This window comes from Coffea arabica, chromosome 7c (genome assembly GCF_036785885.1).
Source record: "Coffea arabica cultivar ET-39 chromosome 7c, Coffea Arabica ET-39 HiFi, whole genome shotgun sequence".
Taxonomy (NCBI): domain Eukaryota; kingdom Viridiplantae; phylum Streptophyta; class Magnoliopsida; order Gentianales; family Rubiaceae; genus Coffea; species Coffea arabica.
The window spans coordinates 5,245,455-5,268,843 of record NC_092322.1 but is presented as its reverse complement, the minus strand read 5'-3'; the positions used below and the strand labels follow the sequence as shown (position 1 = coordinate 5,268,843).

Sequence of the window (23,389 nt, the reverse complement as noted above, 5' to 3'; positions counted from 1 at the left end):
AGGACAAATTTGCGGCAGGGCGGCAATGGAGTAGAAATTAGAAAATGGTGCTCCAAAAGTAGAAATTCCCCGGCTCCCGCACCACGCACGTTTTCCTTGTTTCTGGCTTTGGGGCTTAAAATTCCAACGCACCACTTCTCTTGTTGTTGTACACTTGTACGGCAGGCTTTTACCGGCGGAGGCCACTGCTCTACTCCCTCTTTACTTATACCTTTGCTCCCCTTTCTCAAAATGTAGGGAAAGAAATAATCACTTTGCAAAAAACCATGAATTAGAAGAATAAAAAGAAAAAACATGAAAACTCTACCTCTCCAGATGCTAGTGGTTCAATGGAGAACCGGGTAATGCATCTCCTCACTCCATTATTTGGTGGATTTTTCATATGCAAGTTTCCCTGCTAAAAAGTACTCCTGGGCTCCCCGTTATTTTCACAACATACTTAAAAATCATTAGTAAGTTTTTTTTGGTTCTTCACTTTTTTCTTTTTTCGTCTTGATGTTTTGTTTCTTGCTGCATGTGTTGGGAGTTGTACCCAGATAACGAGAGAGAGATAGAAGGACCGATTTGATTTTTTTTCCCCCAGAATACTCCGCAAATAATTGTACCGGTCCCTAATTTCCCAGTTGATCAATTCCCCTTACTTTTGGTGCTTCAAGGTTACCTCTAAAAGAATATTCAAGCAAGCAGCAGTTCTTGCAGATCATTTTTCGACACTGTCAAAGTACTTGATTTGTGCCTGTCCTCCTGCATTATGGCATTGAAATTAATTTTATTGAGATCCTTAATGCTACAGGAATATAACTACTTATTAGTACTCTTGATTGCTTAATTTCCTCGTGTTATTTACGCCGATAAATGAATCCATTCTTGAACAGCTAATTGAACATCAAAATCAAAATAATAGTACAGCGGTCGGCGGCTCTTCACTTTGAAAATGCAACTTCCCCGAAGGAGCATACTGAAGATGGGGTCCAATTTCCTTGTTCATCTCAACCTGCTTGTGAAAAGTCCCCTTTGATCCTAAAATCCTGCAGTCTCAACCAGTTGCCTCCACCACTCATCCCAGGCCAGTGTCATCAACCGCAGAATCAGCAACAAACTTGCACTATGCAGCAGTTCCAACAGGAACAACCAATGCCCCCGTTTACACAACTCAACATGCCATCCTGGATTCCCCTGCTCCCTGGTCAACATTTGCCGGGTGCCAGTCTGCCAGCTCTCTATCAGCCTGTCCCTCCTCCTGCAGGAACGCCTGGCATTACCGGGGGCGGACCTGGTTATGGAGCAACTCTAAGAAGCCAGCAGCAGAGTCCTAGCTATTGTTACCATGTTGGCTACCCATATCCAGGCTTTCCAGGTATAATGTCACAATCAATCTGTTTCACGCTTGACATTGTGGGAAGTTTCTGACAAGTTCTCCAGAACAAATTTGATTTACCCAGAGAATGTGGCTTGGAAGGTCGTGGTATTGGGATCAAGTCTGTTGAGGTGTCAAAGAAGTACTGAGGAGTGTTTTGACTAATTGTTTGCTGTTTTCAACGGCCATATTTGCAAATATGCCATATACATTCTAACAGTAGTTCAAGAATAAACATAGTTAAATTTGATCATTCATAGCTGATTAATTCTGATGTAGTGCTATATGTGCCACTAATGCAGAAGATATTACTTGTTAATATTTAATAGGCCCTTGGGATCCTTCATCTTGGTTGAGCCTTCCACAACATCTACTACCTCCTCATAGCAGTGCCTTCCCTGGACACTGTCCTTATTTCTCTCCAATTCAGCCACCAATACCCGGTTCTTCATCGGCTTCCACCACATCAAACCAGGGAAGTACGATGAGACCAACCGCAAAACTCTCTCTGATACACCAGCAACCATGGGAAGCTCAAGTAAGATACTAGGATATACATTTCTTTGTGGCCCATTCTTTACTCTGTGGTGTAAGTTACCTTGATGCCATTGTTTGTTTTTTCCTTTTGCTCTTTGGTGTTTGGGGCAACAGCCTTTGGAGAATGTTCACCTACGGAAGATTGTTGGTGAGTTGCAATCTGAACTGGCAGATTGTAAGGGCCGGTTAACAAAGCTTGAGGAAGACGTATTGTGCCTAAAACCTGTTGTAAAAGAGGGAACAACTACTGCAACTGGGGTTTCTTCAGGTGCAAAGACTTCAAAGAGAGGAAGGCTGGAGAAACTGGTAACCCCAGATGGAAGGTTGCCATCAACAGATACTTCATGCCCTCGAATTTGGAATAGGAAGTCTGGACTACTTGAAACTCTTTGTCAGACTGAAAAACTACACTATGAGAAAGTGATTTTAAAAAAAGTGGAAAATGAGCCTTCTGTGCAGTATACAAACGATGGAAAGGTTAAAATTCCTTTCATCAATTCTAGTGGCAGTCTTGAGATTCCATGTAGCAGCGGATTATGCGACACCATTTCCGATCATCATTCTGCAGTCCTAATTAGCAAGGCTTCCATCAAGCCTGAGTTGAAGAATTATGACACTGGGGGCTCCACTTCTTTTACAAATTCATCTCAGAATGTTTATAGGACTGGAGAAAGTAATTCTTCTGGAAACTTTGTGGAGATGACCTGTAATGCAAATTTGCTCTGGACATCAACTACCTCCCCTGAAGAATGTGGAAAAGATTTGCTGGATTTTACAGCTCAAATATCCCATAACAACATGAATATTCTAGAACAGGAAAGCAAAGCTGTCGTTGGCTGGAACTTTGGGAACAAAGAGGATGGATCGGTTGTTCAAACTGTGGAAGCTGAATTAGTTGATGATGAAAAAACAAGAACCGGAGAATGACAAGAGCTCGGGGGCAGAAGATAATGCTTGACCAGTGAAAGGTCCTTGAAATTTGACAATGTTGGACATACTTGTGCGAAAATTTTGCATCCATTTGAAGAACTACTGATAGAATTGAGTTTAAATTTAACCTGTATGTTTTGTGCCTTATTAGCAACTCGATCTTGTGAAGGTAAGCATCCGTGTAAACACAGCCGCATGTCAAACGGAGAAGATACCCATTTGAGCCGGTAATTAGTCCCCTCCAAGTTCTTCTTGGATATCTTTAGGTCCTTCCTTCCCTCTAGTATGAAGTAGGAGTATATCTAAAATAGATTCCATCGTGTCCTAGCGGATCTCTTCGGGTCCTTCCTTCCCTCTAGTATAAAGTAGGAGCATGTCTAAAATAGATTCCACCGTGTCCTAAAAAAAATCCCAAGCATCGAGTCATTCGTCAAAAAGCCGTGTTCCAGGCTCTTTAAGAGATCTGTATAGAATGTTAGAAAAGTAAGAGCACATAAATGGTTCTATGTATAGGTTAAGTATCAGGATTGCCAAAACGTAATTATCAACACGGTCCTCAATTTATCTAGAAAGAAAGAAACAGACTCCCAATTTCAGAAATAACGTGTCGCGCAAAAGGGGATACGAAGAAGAAGAAGAAGGAGGAGAAACGGTCAAAGCAATAGACAAGCTATCGACAAGATTATGGTGGTTAGGAACCTTTTAGGCGAATTCCTTTTCTCCAATTCTGAGTTGCTTCCATAGTAATTCCAACAAGGAGCAGATGACAAGAAAATTCTCTTCATTTGGATGGAAGGAAATTATAAATGTGATAGAAGCTGAGATGTCTCGGACGACTTTTATTTGGCTGGTGCTATTCTCAAAGTTCAAGTTCTAACGTCACAGTAATTTACCATAAAATGTTTCTAAAGTCAAGTTAAATATAGTAGTAAAAAATTGAGGAGATGGATGGTGTAGGAATGCTCATGGCATTCAGATTTGAATTGTAACAAATTAATATCGACTGCCTTTTCATTTTTCTTATTCAAAGTGAAGCTAAATGACGAAATGCGCAAGAATAGGTGCTACTTCTAAGTTAATCGACGACTGCATAAATATATAGAAGCACTTGCATCAATTCTCCTTGATAACATTTTTTTTTATCTCTATTTCCTCCAAATATAAAAGATTACGTTATAAAGCAGTATGCCACCACTAATATGGTCTTGATCCCTCACAGCAAGGAGAGGGCGGACGAAGGGGAAGGTGATCGAGAAGGGCGGTCGGTGCCTAAAATTTGAACATTTGTATTATAACAGCTGGTGAAACAAATAACAAATGTCTTGTTGTTAAGGTTGATTTTTTTATGCAACTGAAAATTTCTCATAAGCCAACTACATTTTCTATAAATTAGTTGCTTACCTGATACCAATTAACAATTCCTGATATTTCTCTGTAGCGACTAAGCCTACTATTGGTTGGACGGCTAGAATTTTCTGAACCTTTTGATTTCCCGATATAAACTACTAGCACAAAATTTCTTCTTATAAATCTGAATTAGGCTGCCGGCCGCCCTCGTACTGATTAGTAAAGCCGCATCTCTGACCATAAGCAAGGAAATATGTGAAAGAACAATTGAGAACCCCAACTTGATTGACAACGCATGGTTCAGCACTTCAGCCAGACTCCAAATCTCCTACAAAATATTGGATCATCAGGAAGAAGTGACATTTGGACTGTGCATTACAACCATGCCAAGTTAGCAAAGACTTCACGTATCAATTCCATGATTAGTCAGAGACCCCATTTTGCATTTTTGTGCCCTCAAAATTCCAAAACAAATCGCTTCAGTTCATTGTTACTTTGAAATAGTCTCAAGAGTCCCGACATCAGATGAGAGGAGTTGTGAGAATAGAGCATCAAAAGTTCCCGTAAAAACTCACTCACTTTTTCCTCCCTTATATGCTCTAACTACTCTATCCCGGCCTGCCAGTGTGGATAAACACGAAACTCAAATCTGAATTACCATTACTGGCTTGCTTCCATATGCATTATCTACTCCATAACACGTGTTATCTGCAACTGTTGTTGTTGTTGTTGTCAATCAATATTAGCCCAAGTACTCGTATTCAATGGCAGCAGCACTACTCGTCGAACCACCGCTGAGCCCATTAACCATGGCGGTCACCGATCCAAAACCCATGCGGGTTTGTTTTTCATTTGCAGCCTACACCAAGAACCTCATTCATTACCTAAAATCCTCCGATATTCCCATTGAAGAAGGCCTCACCGACGCCGAATTATCCTCCATTGAATCCACCTTCAATTTCACATTTCCCCCCGATTTACGTTCTATTCTCCAAGAAGGCCTCCCTGTGGGCCCCGGCTTCCCCAACTGGCGATCATCCTCCTCCGTTCAACAACTTCAGGCCCTCACCAGTCTACCCGTCTCAGGTGTATGCAAGGAAATATCAAGAAACCATTTGTGGCTCGATTCTTGGGGTGAAAGGCCAGGAGATGATGATCAAGCTGTGAATTTAGGTAAAGGATTCATGAGAAATGCGCCGTTTCTTGTTCCGGTGTACCGGCATTTCTACGTTCCTTCGACGCCGTGTATGGCGGGGAATCCCGTGTTTTACGTGCATGGAGGGAATGTTCAGCTGTGGAGTTTCGATATAGCCGGATTCTTCCAGCAGGCGGAATTCACGACGAACGAGGACATCTTGAGAAGGCCCACCTTGTCCAAATTATTCAGCACGCCGGCCTGGGCCGCGACTGAGCCGAGGAGGATCGAGGTATGGTCGGAGTTGGTGGAGAGGGGGGAAAGGCTGGCGGCGCGTGGTGGCACGCGCAGGTGGTGGAGTGGGGAGTTAGGGGGGTGCTTGGAGGAGGTGTTTTGGAGATTGAGGAACGGAGGGTGGAAAGAAGAGGATGTAAGGGAGATGATGATGATGGACGGCTGTGATGAGACCGATGATGATCACTGCACCGGACGAAATGGCTTTGATAAGAACGCTGCGTTGATTGATAAGGAAGGGATCGTCTGGCACGTGAAGGTATTGTCTAAGAGGTTGTTGCGTGGGGGGTGGAGCGGGGAAGATGTGATGGAGTCGCTTGGTTTTCCGGAGGATTATTTGGGCGATCCTGATCCTCCACCACCTGATGGAGATTGTTGGTTCGAGTTTCGACACGATCAGAAAAATAATTCTAATGCTACTACTACTAAGGAGAGTCAAATGAACATGCACTCTATCAAGGCGTGATTGCCTGCCACAGTTCCATGGGGGTGTCTGGATTCATTGACCTCCCAATCGATCGATCGGCTTTTCTATTGTTTTCCCTTAATTTTTTTTCTTTTTTTTTTTTTAACTCAATGAGAATTGTTCTTGGAAAGTGGGATTCTTGTAGTCATTGTAAATAAAATTTTCAATTATGAGATTAGATAATAATAACACTTCAATGCATGCATGTGAATTCGTTGTACATGCAGAGAGTGTTTAGCGGCTAAAATTTTTGTATATATTATTGATTTCAGTTATCATCAACTCAATTCCTGGCGATGCCATCAAGCGATGGAGGAAGAATCTGGATAATTAGGCTGAATGTGACGAAGCTGATGTCGGGAGGAATCCACAAATTTCCACCATATATACACAATTTTTATGCTAGCACTTGCTCGCAAAAGTTGGACATCTAATCATTTCTTATCTTTCGATATTTTTTCATTTTTTTTTTTGGTTTATGAATTTGTATATTTTCCGAGATTTCTCAAGTTTCTTAACGTATGACAGACACTCCGAGGCAATGTAGGAACATCCTTTGAATTTTCATTATTATCAATATTATTTCTTTTGATATTCATAAAGAAATGTACAAGGACATAATTTTAGTTAAAAGATGTAAGCAAAATTTATGGTTAATCTTTATGTTCTTTCCCCCAAAAACAATTTTTTTTTATGTTCTTAGAATTCGAATTCTAGTATTTTATCTCTTTTTTTTTTCGACAACAATAATTGTATAATCTATTCTATCTTAATTTAGAGGAGAGTAGAAACCTAAAGAGATTTGTGTTAAGGGATTAACAGGTATATAGACTTTATTAGATCAAAAGAATATTTTGATATCACTCTTGAATTTTTTTGCGGGAGGTGAAATTTCAATTCCCATAGAAAATGAATAGAATCTTAGTATGGTAGGGTCGCTATTCGCATTGGAAGCCACCGCGTGTCTGAGGATGAAGAAACCTGAAATGTTAGGAGTTAGGACAAGAAAGGTCACATTTTTGGCTAGATTCACCGTACATGCTAAACAAGAAAAGTCCAGATGAGCTTGATAATTCCCAAGGCGGACGACGGACTGAGTACATTTCTAAATTCAAAATCTGAAGAGTCGCTATTGCTTTGTTGAGATTTTCTGGAACGATACATGACTGAGATTACGATCCGATGGCTACATCCACGAGAGAAATATATATGTTGGACTGATGAAATTACTTGCATGAGTCCCTCTGCTGGACGTTCATACCCCTTTTTTTTTTTTTTTCCTAGATACAATAGACCTATTCATATTTTATACTGTAACAAGGAGCCTATTTCTATTTCATACTATGAGAAGGGGAATGACCCAACGGGAGAGAATTCAAGGGGATTAAATCATTATTAGTCCTGATGAATGCCTACGCACCCACCAGCGAAACATTCTAGCAAGTTCTGAATTTTTAGAATGCTGGTCAAGAAATTCAATCTTTTGACCTATATCGAATAGAGTCTTTAGAACGCAGCAGTCAGCTACTTTAAGAATAGTTGGTTGTTGGACGTTTGTACTTGAAATGGGCACGTCCCAGCCAGCAGTACCCAACCCATAGAGAGTGAGAGAAAGTAGTAGATAAAGTTTATAATTATATCGAAACTACACACATTCTAGCTCTTTAATTTACCTTCTTTCTTCAGGTCTCATAATCAAGTTAAAAAGAAGATGTTAAAGCTATTATGTTTTTTCATTCTATGTTTACGCATTGCGCAAGTTTCGATGCTAATAAGACGAGTCATCCTTATTGCAATTTAAAATGTACATTTAGCCCTCCCCTTGGCTGAATCGCTCGACTAAAAAATACAAGTCATGCATGAGTTTGGCAGAACTTGGGCGTCAAGGATGAGTTTGCCAATCATGCATGGGATGGTTTAATTAGCGGTTAACACTCATAATGCCTCCCAAAAGTTGAGAGATCCGAAAAGAAAAGTTAAGAGCAGAAGAACTCTAATAGATTCTTGTGAATAAGTCCATAGAGTGTCAGAAGAACTCTAAATTTCGAGATACATTAAAATGTTTCTTTGACTTGTGAACGATGTTCCCTAACGAAGTTACCGAACTATTGACTAATAGGCAATAGCAGCTAGATCCTAAGGAATATAATTAACAAGTCGTGGATGCCGTCCGGTGTAGGTATGAGGAGCTTGATGTTGATGTGGGCAAGTTGAATAGCTACACTTGTACGTAGTTGACCAGCCGAAGAAATCTCAGTAAACACAATTTTAGATAGTGAAAAAACTTTTAGCAGTTTGTAAATATGAATTTACGATGTCAATTATAACAAACAAAATTCCAATTGGTGTGGCGACGATAAGAGTCCAAGTGCTGAATTCAAATATTCAGCCTTCAGAGAGGCTGCACGGTCACGAGGTTAAGGATTTTCCATAACGCAGGCATCTGGTAAAACCCATGAATAATAATGCTACACAACTTGGACTCGCAATCTCTTAATTTCTCATCTCTTGACCTTAATTTTCCCAGGCCAAGAACCAGCCTCGCCAGTTCATACGCATGAATTCCTTCATCTAGCAAAATTCTAATTCTCACGTTGGTTTGAAGTTTGAATGGATGCCATAGCCTCCTCCTCATTCAAGAAAACCAAACAACTTGGCTCTTGCATTCCATGCCTCAGCGTCACTAGTATAAATTGGGGCGCCCCTCGATCATTTTTTCATCCAACAAAAGCTAACCGAACTTCCTAGTTTGCAACTTTAGAGCTTGTATCATACCAAAATCTCTTTTCCTTTGGTTTCAGAGATGGCCAAAGCAGGATACATTTTCCTTGCATTGATTGTCTCGGTTCTCTTTGTTGCCGAAGGCCGTCCTCTGAGCACCCCTGCCTCGAAAATTCAGAGCCCAGCCGGGGGATACATGGACGCCCTTGGCGCCGTGAAGGACGGTCCAAGTCCCGGAGTTGGGCATAAATACACCAACGTTCAGCCCCTCGGAGGAATTAAGGATTCTGGTCCGAGTCCTGGGACCGGAAACAAGGTTGTCACTAGCACGCACAACTGAGTCGGTGCCGGGCAGCTTGCAAATCTCTCGGTTCTTTATATTCTTTGATATCCATTACATGCAAATTCAATTTGAAGTAGAAGAATAAACGATCACTGCGAAGAGGCATCTTCGGCATAGAAGAAGTATTCATTTTAATTCAATTGTTCAATTCGTTGATGATGTGATGTATTCTCTTTCTTTTTCCTCTCAATTGGTTTTTATATATAATTAATGAACAGCTTTTCCTTTGCCAAAATCTGTATATAGTTTAATTTGATATTATTTGCATGCAAAGGAAAAGTGGAAAGAAGGGGAGTCGGATCCCCTACCTACCAATACCATACGTGCTAAATAAGGAAAAAGAAAATCATGTCCATATATATATATATATATATATATATATGCATGACATGGCTCAGAATACCGCTATCTAGGAATGTGACATTTCGTCAAAAATTCACAGCACGAGCATTCGAGGCAAAAAGCAGAATCAGGTCTTCTTTTCAATAAGCCTATTAGCTTTGACGCTAAAATTCCTAGTATTGTATGTGGAATTCGTAGACCCAGTCGAACAAGGTTAACTTTTGATCCACTTTGTGCAGCCACTTCAAGTAATTATTAGTTTTTCTCTTATAAGTCCCTCAAAAAAACAAAGTTTTTTCTCTTTTAAGTTTACAGTCCAAGTGGAAACGGCAAAAGTGAGTAGTGTGAACAGGCTTTACAATAGGACTTAAAAGCAAGAAAAATGGTTTGAAAAAAAAAAAAAAATTTGGACCAGTCGAACACACACAATTCGATCATTTCAAAACTAAATGGATGGAATCAAGATTTTTTTTTTTTTTTTTTTGAAAAAAAGTTAGGCTGTTTACTTACCAAACAAAAGTATGCTTAAAGTTTGGGGAAGAGATTGATTGAATAATACTGTAAGGCCCTCTGGGTTAGAGCATCTGGTTTTGGGCTACTTCCGGTACTCCAAGATCTAGGGTTCGAACCTCTTTTAATGCTTGGGAGCGGAATACTTTAGGTGTAGCAAGGAAAAAATGAAAAAGCACCCTTATTATTTGTAACGTATGGTGTCAATCACTAATAACTTTTATTATTATTATTATTATCACAAAAAGAATTAATAATGAGATTCTATCTACGCTATTGATAACTCCAATCGATAACTTAGTGTTAACAAAAGAGTTAATGTACCAAATGATTGTCCAGTTTTTGTTTCACTAACTATTTTGGGTACTAATTGGCCCTTGTGTTTTTCATTCCCAAAACAACTGAATCATTCATCATTATTCTAATAGTTATGGCTTTTCAATTAAAAATGTCTTAAATTTATTTTTCAAAATTTTTTTTTGTCCTGAGGTCTAGACGGTGAAAAGAACTTTTACTCTTTCTTTTTCAGGTTTTCTTTTATTCCAAAAACAGGTAAAAAAATTCTCACAAGAGAAAAGGGGTTTGAAGGGGTGAGAGAATTGGTAAAACTGTTAAACAATTAACGGCAGCTCCGTAACTGAAGTCTAAAAAACAATTACCTATCCGCGAGCGTAGCGAATCGACTCGGCAAAGTAGTTGAGAGTAACGAAGAGAAGACGACGGCTCTGAAATGGCATCTGCAATTGTTAGATCTGGCCTCCGCTCCGCCATCCGCGGCGGCGCCTCTCGTACAGCTCCAGCTCCGGCATCTAAGAGAACTTTTTCCGCCTCTGCCCATCATGATGAAGCCGGTATCTTCATTTCCCGTCGCTTTTAGTAAATTGAATTCTCCATCTTTATAGTATCATACCGCACGCAAGACATGCTAGTTTGTTAAGAAAAATCTCATATTCGGTTAAACAGTTCTTCTTTGTATTTCTTAGTAATATAAATTGCTTTTGTATTTCTTAGTAATATAAATTGCTTTTGTATTTTAGGGTTTTCTAGGTTTGGTGTTTATTTGATTGAGTAAATACTACTCTATGGATATTTTCCTCCAGATTCAAGCAGGAATTTGTGCTATGTAAATTTTTAATTAGTTTGTTTTGGAATTTGCTTTGCTGTTGTGTGATTAAAAATCTCATTTTTATCTAATTATTTTTGTGATTTTGGGTTTATGTAGCTGAGGCTTCGAAGTGGGAGAAGATTACATACCTTGGGATAGCCACCTGCTCTACTCTCTCAGTCTATAACCTCTCCAAGGGTCATCACCACCATGAAGAGCCTCCTGTAAGCTTTTTCTATACCCCCTTCATTGAATTGTTCATCTGTCTACTTTTAGATCAATGCCGTTGTTCCATTTGTTAACGTAGGTGTTATTTTGGTTAATATGAGTCATACTGTGTTATGTTGTAAACTGCACTGGTTATATGTTCTATGATCATTAGGAAATTTATCCAGCTGTGATGGAATTATGTGTTATATAATATTAAGGGAATCTGAAATTTTTTATGTTTACTAATGTAAGAATTTACTGTTGCAGCCTTATCCATACTTGCACATTCGCAACAAGGAGTTTCCATGGGGTACATTTCAAAACTGAGTTATTTTACCTCTCTCATTGATAATGTTGCATTTCCATGAATCTTTGCTTGATTTGTATTGAATATCAGGTGTACGCTGTTTTATTTGTTCATTGATACAAATAGTGATTTGGTGTTTTATTTGTTCATTGATACAAATAGTGATTTGGTTTGGGGAGTTGTTGTAATGATTTCTGAAGTTTTCAAGAAAATATTTCCCTGAATATTGAGTAATGCTGTTCCTTAAAAGTTGTAAGCACATCATTTCATCCCTATAACACAATGAGGACTCAATCTTCAACTGAAATGTATATTTATTATTGGCACAAGCTTTTCCAGGTGGATCAGATTAGAAGTTTAATTGTATTTTCTATTCGAAATCGGATTGGTGCAATATTAAATCCTAGTAATGCTTCTCATATATCACTACATGTGCTTCCTCAGTTATTTTTATACATGCTTACAGTTTACTGTGCTGCAGTACTGGAATAGCCTTTGCAATTTTTTTTTTCTCTAAAATGCATGAGTGTTATTGTGTTGTAGGATGAATTTAAGGCTTAATTGCTTCACGTAAATAACAAGGTTTCACAAAAGATATTGTAGAGAGCTGGGGACCGCTATAGCAGTTCTCAGTTTTATTTTTTGAGGTTCAACTTCCATCTTCTGTAGCTGTCTTAGTGCTTTTTGGTCAAGCATGATCAGGAGAACATATGCTTGGTCTAGTGAGGTTTTAGATGCTTGGGGAGATTTATGTAATGCATATATTGTAGCTTAGTTATTTGGGCCGTATTATCCAGTTTATGCTTGTGCTTTTTCTCAACCCTGTTATTGTAACTATCCCTGTTTTATTCTTTAAGTTTAACCACTGAAACTTTCCTCCATTTATTGAAATGGGGAGAAGCACAACAGAGGATTTAGCAAGCCTAGGAAGTTATTTTATACACTGTCATGTACAGCATAGATCAGATTAGATTTCTTAAGCTAGTTGTTTAGTAGAAAGATGGGTGAACACATTTTAACTACTAATTGCTGAGATACACTTTAACTAAATTTGACACGTTATGCATGATTGTAGGTCCAGATGGTCTTTTTGAGGAGAAGCACCACTGATGTCTGATGATCGTAATCTGAAGGAGTCGAATAATGGTTGTTCATCTTTGCTTTGGCATCATTGGAGGCTGTATTGTCAAAATTATCTTGGACATTATAACGGGCTGTGTTATTTTAGTTACGTTTTGAAACGAGCAGATGTTTTCTTTTGGCATGCTTTCAAATTTCGTGTTTCAATTTTTTTTTTTTTTTGTTTCTTGCAATCTGCTCTATTCAAATAAAATTTGACGATATTGTTGCCATCATGCTTCACTGGGATACATGTTGGGTTTTGGTTTCGGATGCAATTCATCTGGCACATGCCCTTTCTTTTTTTCCTCTTTTGGTTGGGTGGGTGGGTAGGGGGAGTTGCTGGCCATGCATATAACTGGGCGCAGAATTTTGTGCCCCCCTGCCGCCACAGGACTGGCAAAAGAAAGCGGGGTTTCGTTGGGAGAGGGGGAAGGGAGAGGGACGGATTATATGTTCTTACTCAAACGAGTCTAGATGCCTTGTTTAGCCGTGATTGATTAAAGTGGCTTTCAGAACTGGAGCAATGGTAGGGACTGTTAGTGTTGAAAACGTGCAACTTATTAAGCTATTTGCCCAACGAGAAAAAAAAAAAAAAAAAAGCTGTGTTTGCCTGCTTTCTCCTCCCCAAGTTCCCGAACAAATATGTTTGTCACTTAACTATGGTTGTCACCTTCAAGTGATTTTCTTGATGGGTTTTTCCGTCGATTAGACTCTCCTTTCTTTTAGATTAGATTAGAGTAGATTATATAAATGTTATCGTTGTAACAAAAAAAAAAAAAAAAAAAGGTTTCCGAAAGAAATATAGTCTAAATGTATGGACGCTTCAAATCGAAGCAGTTAGCGGTCCAAGATGAAAAGAAAAAGGAGAACTTGAATAGTCAGGATAGTAACCTGGAAATGTACGCGACTGCACAAAACCCATAAGCGATTCTTGTAGAGCACGGCCAGGAGATGAGCAAATGTAAGCTTGGATCAATTTTTGTCGACGAGTGCGCAGTACAAATTAGCAAGTAAAGAACCTACAACGAAAGCTTGGGTAGGCTAATGAGGACAATGCATTAGTACTAATAACATGAGCAACGCAGTTCCGTAGTATTACACGATCAAGGCTGTTAATAACAATGACGTTGGCTACAAATTTTTTGGCCGAATGATGTAATGAAGTCAGCGGCAGCGGATGCAGGAGTAGGAAGGAAACATTGGGAAGGCGTGAATAAGGAAGAGGAGAAGGCGTGAAGTTGCTGAGAGACAAGAAGGCGTGAGTAGAAGAGCACGCCTTTACTGGGTTCACGTTGATTGGGGACCAGTTTAGCTAGAAGATTCTCTTGGACACGTGTTGGAAGCTCATTTGTTCACTTGAAAGTCAGTTAGAATGGCAGTAGTGTAAACCGTGAGGATCATGTAATTGTTAGGGAACCTTTTGCAAATTTGATATTGTAATCAGAGAAGGAATATCCTCTCTGCGTTTTCCCCCTCCCCAAGGTTTCCTTCAATCTCTTTCCCCTTCTGTTCTTTCCCGCCATTCTGCTTCTGTAATCCTTTACTGAAGCTTATCAATGAATATGGAGTTGTTCGTTTGAGTTGCTCAGACTTTTGCAGTCTATTGATTCATTGCATTTTAGTTCATTTCATTACTTGCATTTCCTGGTTCTGGTCCACAACAAATGACCAGCATCAACGTCATCAAACGAAGTGTACATACTTTCACAATTGTTCTGGCAATCACCATGAAAGGAAGCAAAGAATGCAACAAAAGCTTCAAAGTTCACAAAAGGCTAATATGTAGCATCACTAAGCGACTGCATCTTCTTGACTAGTTCCCTCATTTCCCATCTCAGGCAAAGTTTCAAGGTCAGTGCGAGCCTCTTTCTCTTCTTGGGGAATTGTAGAACTTGATGAGTCAACCATGCTATTCTGCTCAGCGTCAGCATTCTCATTTGAGTTTGAAGATGCCTCCTCTTTAGTAGCACTCGAGGAACCAGAAGAATCTACTGATCTATTTTCACTGGAATCAGTATTGTCATTGTCATTTGAAGGGTTAATCTTTTCTTCCGGTCCTGTTTCAGAATGAGCATCAGACTTCTGGATCTCGACCTTTTCATTAACCTGATTGGCTGATGAATTTTCTGAACTTTTCTCTTTACCCCCAACAGTATCGCTACCAGCATTTTGTCTATTACCCACATCATTTGAACCTTCTCCATATGCTGAGCCCTCCTTCATATTTGAACTTGTATCGGATTTGTCATTGTTTGTTGCAGCATCCTTGTTCTCGGTTTGCTCCTCTTGAGTAGACTGCGCACCATCTCCCCCAGGAAGGACATCACCAACAGCATTTCTCTGGTTTTGATCAGCATCAGCCTTAGAATTGTCGCTAATGCTCTGCTGTTGATTAGCTTCCTTTGTTCCTTCTGTGGGATTGGAGTTATCCCATGATCCTTGCTGCGTGGATTCATTGGCATTGCCTTGCTTTTCATTAGCTTCATGTGTTCCTTCTGTAGGATTGGAAGATTCCCCTGATTCCTGCTGTGTTGTCTCATTGCCGTTGCCTTGTTCTTGATTAGCTTCCCTCCTTCCTTCTGCAGAATTGGAATCGTGAGCTGATCCCTGCTGTGTGTTTTCACTGTCATTGCCTTCATCAGTCGCAACAGTTGATGGACTGTTCTGTTCATTTGACTCACCTTCTTTTGCACTTGAACCTGATTCATTATCGTGTACCTTATTTGCCCCTGTCACATTTTCACTGTTGCCTTCAGACTTGTCCTGGACCTTCTCAGTCGACTGTTCTTCCCCATTTACGTTTTCCTTATTTACTTTCTCAGTGTCTTTCATACTTTGAGAATCCTGAACGTCTTCACTCTGGGCATTCCAACCATTGGTGTTTTCCCGTGCAGCAGCTTCGTTTGTCTGCTCATTTGCTTGATGAACTTTCTCATCTGGTGATTCCTCAGATTTACCTTCTTTTTGTTCCTTCACTTCATGGTCTTCCTGTTTCTCTCTACCTTGATCTTCATTGCCTATTTGTTTCTTCTCTTCCTTTTCTGTTGCCTTGCTCTCATCGTTAACCTGCTCCTTCACTTCCTGCTCTTCACCTCCATCCAGGTCATTCTTATTTTCCCTGGTCTCTTCATTTTCCCCATTCTCTTCTTTTGCATCCTTTTCCTCATTACCTTTCTGCTCAGCTCCATTTTCTTGTGTGTCTTCATTAGCATTCTCATTGTTCTCCTCCTTCGTTTCATTCTCCTTCTCTGCGCCACCATTTTCTTTATTTTCTCCAGTCTCCTCACCACTTTGCTCTTCATCATGCTTTCCCCGGTCGTCTTCTCTAGTTTCCTCCTCCTCACCGTTATTTTTATTTCCATCATTCTCTTTCTCTTGATTTTGCATCTCATTTCCCCCTTCACCCTCTGCATCTTTGTTCTCTCCATTCTCTTCATCTTTCACTTCTTGCTCTGTACTTTCTGTCTCCTTTTCTCCTTCCTCTCCCAGTTTGTCTCGATCATGATCATTTTCCCCGGGCTTGAGTTCATCTTCAAGTAGTTTACTGGCTTCTTCTCGTTCCTCCTTTTGATTCTCATCCTCTGTTATCATTTCAATATTTTTTGGTTGGATGTCTTTTCTCCCAAATTTTTGTACCTTCTCCAAAATGTTTGAGCTTTCTCCATATGATGCCTTTTTGCTACGGGAGTGCTGGACCTGATAAAGCAGCCAGATGCAAACACCAACTAGCACACATATCTGCAGGGCATGCTTCACCTTAAAACCTTTATTTCTCTGATTCCTCCGAGGTGACAGCCTGAACATTGTGATTTTATTGTTGTACTATATCTTCAGTTGAAGCAGCTTCCAGAAGCTACAAGCTGTCCCAACTCTTTTAACTTCTACAAAAGAAAGAATTACTGTTAATTTTAAGGAGAATTATGGTAAACATTCAGAACATAAGAAATCAGGCTTGGATTAGATGCTCAAAAACCTCTGAAATTAAGTGAATTAAACACCATCCAAGTAACATGTCGCAAATGGCTATGACAATCACTCTGATGCTCAAAAAGAAATGGAGTTTCGTATGGCAAGTGCGAGAGGCCAACAGATCACGGCAACCACATTCTCCCGCTGCAGTCCGATGTCTTTTATTATTATTATTTTTTTCTTAAGAAAGTCTGATATCTATAATCACTAACAACTCCAGATATAGTGAAGAGAGTGACAATTAACAGAGGATCCAACTTGGGTATATGCGGATCTAAGTAGCACCAGAATGCAATTACGCACATTCAGGCTGTAATCATCAATCGTTGAGGCAAGTTAAAAACTTAACGAACAGAGGTACCTCATAGAAACTCAACTAGCATAATTGTTTCTCTTAGGAACACCGCAGATCAGAGCCCGCAACGCAGATGGTAACTTCAACTCACACAAATTGGGTCTGAACTATCATGCTGGTTATCAAAGCACGCAGCCACCAAAGAACAGACAAATCACACCCCATATCCGACCGACCCAATTATTGAAAAATAAGCTACAAAGAACAAAACAGGAGCGTGAATCCATTTCCTTCATAAGAAAATAATCCGGCGTCTCCAGAGTCCAGACTATCTATTTGGAAACACATAGATAGCAGCTCAGCTGGAAAGACTTCGACCAAGAAATAACTATCATATCATTTTAACTGTTATACCAGTTTGAACCAAGGCCGGAGCGATGTATACAAGAAACAATTGATTCGAAGCAATGCGTATAGCTATGATCACATCCCGGATAGGATACTATATTGATATCGATCTGCATTCAACTAAATAGCAAACACGTACATTTAACGCTAGATAAATATAGAGTCAAGACCCCCCATGATCGTGCAAACTTTCCAACGCCAAAAATGAATTGAAAAAAAAAAAAAAAAAAGACGAGATCTCTAAGGAAAAGGCAAGCCATACCTGGTCCTATACTAAAAGAAAGAAGAAGCAAAAGGCTTGTTGTTGGTGCGAAAGTTGTCTCCTTTTAAATAACTACTACTACTAAGGCCACTGAAAAGAATGAATGAATGATTAGGTTTAAAGGGAAAGGAGAATAATGCAAAAGGATCTACCACTCGTATGTATTGCCAATCAATATGAAGGAAAGGTTTACCAGTGGTTCGTTGTTAACAATGGTGGTGGGTGTCAGGTAGGCATTAAGAAAGGTTCAACAACACTTTCTAAAGAGGTTTGTTGTTGTTTTTATTCTTTGGTTTTCTTTGGCTTCTCCCTCAAATTCAATCCCCCGATTTTAGATTGGATCTGCGGACGAAACCCAGGAGGCGTAAAGTAAACTGTAAAGTATCTGTTGTCTTTTGACAGCCTTACAATTAATATTATTATTATTAATTCTCTGGTGGGTATTTGCTTTAACGCTGTCGTTGTAGCCCAATACGACGACGCTTGTGCCGTACTCCATTACGAACGATTTTATTGTTATTTCCTTGAGTCAATGCTCAATATAATGCCTACTATAGTGAGAATGTAAAGGCATCGCATCGCATCGTCGGTGAGGCGGTGATCCAGTAGTACCACATAGGCTTCTTTCACAACGCCGCCATTCTATCTCCTCCCTCCCTTCCTTGATAAAGATAAACCCTTTTTTTTTATTTTTTTTCTGATTTAATTTCAACACCTTCAAAATAAAAGGTCGAAGCTCCCACCCACAAATTTGGCGCAGGACCTCGCAGTCAGACTCATTACACAGCTGTCTGAGGTGAGCGTTCCACAAGCCTACATCGAAACGATGCCGTCGAAGCTTTTAACCACCGCCCTCCGCCGCACGATCTTAAAACCCACAATCCTCCGCCCCTTCTCCACCGCTGCTGCCGCCGTTGCTGAACCCTATCAAGAAGACACATCAGGAATTACGGTGAAAGGCGTAAAAATCTCCGGAAGACCCCTCTACCTCGACATGCAAGCTACCTCGCCGGTGGACCCTCGAGTCCTCGACGCCATGCTCCCTTACTATCTCTCCCGCTTCGGCAACCCTCATTCCCGGACCCACCTCTACGGCTGGGAATCCGACCAGGCCGTCGAGTCTGCCCGTACCCACGTGGCAGACCTAATTAGCGCCTCCCCTAAGGAGATCATTTTCACCTCCGGCGCCACCGAGTCCAATAACATCTCCGTCAAGGGAGTTTTGCATTTTTATAAGGATAAGAAGCGCCACGTCATCACTACCCAGACGGAGCACAAGTGCGTCTTGGACTCCTGCCGTCACCTCCAGCAAGAGGGTTTTGAGGTAACTTATCTTCCTGTTGAACCTGACGGGCTCGTTGATCTGGATAAGCTTCGGGCCGCGATACGGCCCGACACGGGGTTAGTTTCGGTTATGATGGTTAATAATGAGATTGGAGTGATTCAACCTGTCGAGGAAATTGGGAAAATCTGTAAGGAATTTAATGTTCCGTTTCATACCGATGCTGCCCAGGCTTTGGGGAAAATTCCCATAGACGTCGATAAGATGAATGTCAGTTTGATGTCTTTGAGCGGGCATAAGATTTATGGGCCTAAGGGAATTGGGGCTTTGTACATGAGGCGCAGACCGAGGATCCGCGTGGAGCCTCAAATGAATGGGGGCGGGCAAGAGAGAGGGATAAGGAGTGGAACTGTGCCAACTCCCTTGGTTGTGGGCTTTGGGGCTGCTTGTGACATCGCTAAGAAGGAAATGGAGTATGATGACAAGAGGATTAAGGCTTTGCAAGAGAGGTTGTTGAATGGAATTAGGGATAAGATTGATGGGGTGGTAGTGAATGGTAGCGTGGAGAGGAGGTATGCAGGCAATTTGAACTTGTCGTTTGCTTATGTTGAGGGGGAAAGCTTGTTGATGGGGTTGAAGGAGGTCGCCGTGTCGAGTGGTAGCGCTTGCACTAGTGCGAGCTTGGAGCCCTCCTATGTATTGAGGGCATTGGGTGTGGACGAGGACATGGCACATACGTCTATTAGGTATGGGATTGGGAGGTTCACTACGGAGGAAGAGATTGACAGGGCTGTGGAGCTAACTGTAATGCAGGTTGAGAAGTTAAGGGAAATGAGCCCTCTTTATGAGATGGTGAAGGCTGGGATAGATTTGAAGAATATACAATGGTCACAGCACTGATTGGGTTGAGGCTGCAAACTTGCGATAACTGAACCTCTAAATGTGTCATGGAGCAGCTACTTCCTGGGCTTATGGGCGTCTCACTGGTGTTTTCTGACATTACTCTTTGGATGCAATTCATACTCATAGGTAGTTGCTTAATGCTAAAATTTTTGACACTAGATGGATGGTTATGGTGTTTCATGGTTGTGTAATATGTATTTAGTTGTCTGGCATTTTGATGGGGATGATGTAATTTTGGCAATGTGAATAATGTTGCAATTTCGCTATCATCAGAATCATAAGTATATGCTTTTAATGAGGCTTCAGATATATCATTGTATGCTTATTTGCATAGAAATCGCAGATATATCATTGTATGCTTATTTACGTAGAAATCACATATTTCATGAGCTACTTTTCTTATTTGTAAGCTGGATGGGTGGTGAGTTATTTGAAACTACTGATGCTGCACTGTTGTGACTTCTTAAAGAACAGTAAATGGGTGGGATGACTATAGTTGCTCCTATGAAGTATGTTAGAGAATATATGAAGATAGTTACATACAGTATACTTGCTGGTGTTGGTCTTTTTGAGCTTTGTGGTGACTGCTATTTGGAAATTGATGCGCCCTTTGACAATCAGCGCTTGTGTTCTTTTAAGGATTATCGCTGCTGTAAATTTTGGAAAATCTGGTATTGCTAAGGTAATGAAGTAACTGTTGCCTGTGTCCTCACCAATATCATCATTTACATGCTGATGTTCTTCTGACATTCCTTTCAATGTGTACTTTTGTTGATTTTTAAATTTCTTCAAATTCTTTTGTGTATGGTAATATTTTTGTCTCTTATCGTTGCCTCTTGGTGGGTTATACCGGGAAATGAAATGACAAATCACCCAAATGGCCTTCTCTGAAGTTCTTCTCTTTACTACCAGCGGGGTCTTGTAAATCTATGTGCATCAACTCTGGTTGTGCCTCAACATTTGTATTAACTGCATGTTGCTGAGAAATTTTCTGTTTTATCGTTCCTATCAAGATTTAAATTCAACTCTGTGGCATCTTTCAATTATGGAAAAAGCCTAGATATAAAGGTCATCGTGCAGACAACTTCAATTCATAGCAGCTTTCTGTTCACTACAAGGGGGATACACTAGGCATCCGTACGCCTGCTGAGAATTGGCGCTGCAGTTTACTTCTAGACCACTTACCACTAAATTTTATATATATATATATATATATATATAATTTTTTTTTTTTTTTGGGAGGGGGGCAGGAGGAGGAGAGGGGGAAGAAGAAGAATGGCTCTGTTATTAACTGCTGCAGACATACAGATACTTGACTATACTGTTTGTTCTGTTTTAAGATAACTGGGAGCTAGTTGTATAACCATGCAAAAAAGCAGTTGCAGAAGTATTCAAAGATTCAAAAATTATATACTTGTATGGGGCATACAGAATCATGACTATACTATTCGCCCTGTTTCAAGATAACTGGGAGCTAGGTGTATAGCCATGACAGAAATTCCATTGCAGAATTATTCAAGTTGTTGCAGCCTTGGTACTCCAAGACAAATTTTTTGGTTTCCTTTAACATTTTCAATTAACCTGGAAATAAATTCCTCAGTGAAGTGATTTTGCAGTGTACTTGACAATTTACTTTTTTAGACACCATTTGGCTCAGCAGATTGGCTGTCTGTTTGGCCTGTATTGTCTGGGAATTCTGGGCAGTTAAAAGATTGAAAATCATATTTTGGAGAAGCACGCATATTGCTGGTTCACGAGTACAGGAGTTTTTAAGCCGGTTTCGCCCGGGAAACCATTGATAGAAGGAAGCCTCATACTCAAGTCTTAACTAGCTTTTCGTTAACAACTTTCCATCTGCTTTTGTGCTTATCTTTGTTTATGAGCGAATCTCTCCGCTCTTGTTGCTTTATTGGGTGCTTCAAGAAAGATATTCTGGTCATTAATGAAGGTCAAGGCTATATTCGGTTTGGTGATTATTTTCTGATGAATTCCATTTAAATTGCTGATTCTTAACCGAGTTAAAATGTGACATAAAGAAACTTCAGGAACAAATAATAATGTCTTTGCTTTACAAGTGGATCCTGATTAAACCTGTCTAGCCTTCTGGTAGGAAATCCTCTTTTATTTCCAGGGTATTTTTTTTATTCTTCTTTGGTTGTACTGGTGAAGATGCTCTGATCGTTGACATGGTTCAAATTTAGCAGCAACTTATGTTTTTTGTTTTTCTAACTGATCAATGGATTTTGTTGGATGAAATATACTGTGCTGCATCAATGAGTCGGGTTCCGTTTTGTTATGGAAAATTTTCCTGGGAAGTTTTGCTGCTGTGCTTTCTTCACATGCAATTGGTGCCTTGTGGTGTTTTCTGCCCATCTTGTGTCTACTTTCCTGTTCAGCCTCTTTCCAGTGGCGCTGGCTCGATGAGTTCAGTATTCTATTATGATTAAAATATAGCTGATGGGGCTTATGGCTAATAGTGCTAATTTCTCCTGCTTTTAGGAAAAGAAGGAAGCCCTTTGACATTCAGTAGCAATAGGTGTAGGACGTACGCTGGTGATGGAGGAACATGCAGCTGAGAGGAAGTAAAATGTTTGTACTTTTGGAAGCTCGATCACATCACATGTAGGTTTGTCTGTGATCAAATAAAAAGCTTTGTCTGTTGCATGTCATTTTGCTGAGCTTGTGAACTATTGCCCGCGCAAGGTTAAGTTTCTTGCCCGGTACCATTGATGTATCTCCATGGCGTGGAACGATGAGCAGTAAATTACTCGATACCATCCACGCCAGTCATTTCCGTCGCAACAAGCTGATGAATTACTTAGAAGTTATGAAATGAAACTACCCAGATAATAAAAGCAAAAAAAAAAAAAAATCCAGAACGTAAGCAAAGCGAGCCCAAAACAAGAAGCAAAAAAGGTTTCGGGAATCTCAGCAGCACATGCGCCACACAGACTCCCATTTGTCCGTCTTCATCGCATCCGATTCGGAAGTTGTCCTTTTGCATTTGCGGATATAATATGATAGTTCCCGATGATTGTCCACACTTGACAATCTGATGCCGATCTTTCCCTGGCCTGGAGATGGATCATCTCGTCAATCTCATGGGACGACATCGCAGCTGCGTCTTGTTTCATCTAACGTTTTGTACCACAATCTGAATTCCCAAGTTGACAGTTGATACTCGGAATTTATTCGATTTTATCGTTCTTCCAGCGTGATATTCTAAGTTAAACATCCACCTTGTTATTGAAGATGTCTGGAGGACGGGCTTCTTTCGCAACAAACGACATCATCTGCAAGATTAAATTCAAGGAACAGATTCTGATGTGAAGGAGAATCCATGAAACGGATAAGATAAAAACAAGAAATTCTACACAAGAAAAGGTTCAGTAGCATGGCTTTGCTTTTTTTTTCTTTTCTTTTTCCACAGTGGGTTAGAAAGTTGATTTAACCTGAGCTGCATTGTCATATTGACATGCATGCCGCACAGTGGCATACGCATTTTCAGACGGTCTTCGCCTGTATGATGAGAAAGCGGAAATAA

At 40.2% G+C, this 23,389-nt stretch overlaps 5 protein-coding genes across 12 annotated transcripts; 4 read left to right on the top strand and 1 right to left on the bottom strand.

Moving 5' to 3' along the window:
- LOC113701502 (uncharacterized) lies at nt 1–2,997 on the top strand. 2 transcript variants are annotated; one of them, XM_027222203.2, is made up of 4 exons: nt 1–341; nt 876–1,357; nt 1,687–1,895; nt 2,009–2,997. In XM_027222203.2, the coding sequence occupies exons 2-4, from the start codon at nt 1,108–1,110 to the stop codon at nt 2,819–2,821; spliced, it is 1,272 nt and encodes a 423-aa protein (XP_027078004.1). In that variant the 5' UTR covers nt 1–341; nt 876–1,107; the 3' UTR covers nt 2,822–2,997. The 2 variants fall into 2 exon arrangements, with proteins under 2 accessions (XP_027078004.1, XP_071914163.1); XM_072058062.1 differs by having other exon boundaries at nt 1–452.
- Nucleotides 2,998–4,935: 1,938 nt separating this feature from the next.
- LOC113701969 (uncharacterized) lies at nt 4,936–6,066 on the top strand. Its single transcript, XM_027222892.1, has one exon. The coding sequence runs from the start codon at nt 4,936–4,938 to the stop codon at nt 6,064–6,066; it is 1,131 nt and encodes a 376-aa protein (XP_027078693.1).
- Nucleotides 6,067–10,601: 4,535 nt separating this feature from the next.
- LOC113700356 (cytochrome c oxidase subunit 6a, mitochondrial) lies at nt 10,602–12,959 on the top strand. The gene is made up of 4 exons (XM_072057564.1): nt 10,602–10,833; nt 11,205–11,311; nt 11,565–11,607; nt 12,680–12,959. The coding sequence occupies exons 1-4, from the start codon at nt 10,713–10,715 to the stop codon at nt 12,712–12,714; spliced, it is 306 nt and encodes a 101-aa protein (XP_071913665.1). The 5' UTR covers nt 10,602–10,712; the 3' UTR covers nt 12,715–12,959.
- Nucleotides 12,960–14,333: 1,374 nt separating this feature from the next.
- LOC113698681 (uncharacterized) lies at nt 14,334–18,042 on the bottom strand. Of its 7 annotated transcripts, XM_072057321.1 has the most exons (4): nt 17,854–18,042; nt 17,661–17,750; nt 17,073–17,245; nt 14,334–16,607 (listed from the first exon to the last, which is right to left on the bottom strand). In XM_072057321.1, exon 4 carries the CDS (start codon nt 16,528–16,530, stop codon nt 14,518–14,520), a length of 2,013 nt encoding a protein of 670 aa, XP_071913422.1. In that variant the 5' UTR covers nt 16,531–16,607; nt 17,073–17,245; nt 17,661–17,750; nt 17,854–18,042; the 3' UTR covers nt 14,334–14,517. The 7 variants fall into 7 exon arrangements, with proteins under 7 accessions (XP_071913422.1, XP_071913421.1, XP_071913420.1 ...); XM_072057320.1 differs by having other exon boundaries at nt 17,057–17,245; nt 17,661–18,042; XM_072057319.1 differs by having other exon boundaries at nt 17,661–18,042.
- A 192-nt stretch (nt 18,043–18,234) lies between these two features.
- Nucleotides 18,235–22,514, top strand: LOC113699123 (cysteine desulfurase, mitochondrial). The gene is made up of 2 exons (XM_027219241.2): nt 18,235–19,971; nt 22,345–22,514. The coding sequence occupies exon 1, from the start codon at nt 18,487–18,489 to the stop codon at nt 19,840–19,842; it is 1,356 nt and encodes a 451-aa protein (XP_027075042.1). The 5' UTR covers nt 18,235–18,486; the 3' UTR covers nt 19,843–19,971; nt 22,345–22,514.
- The last annotated feature ends 875 nt before the right edge of the window (nt 22,515–23,389 follow it).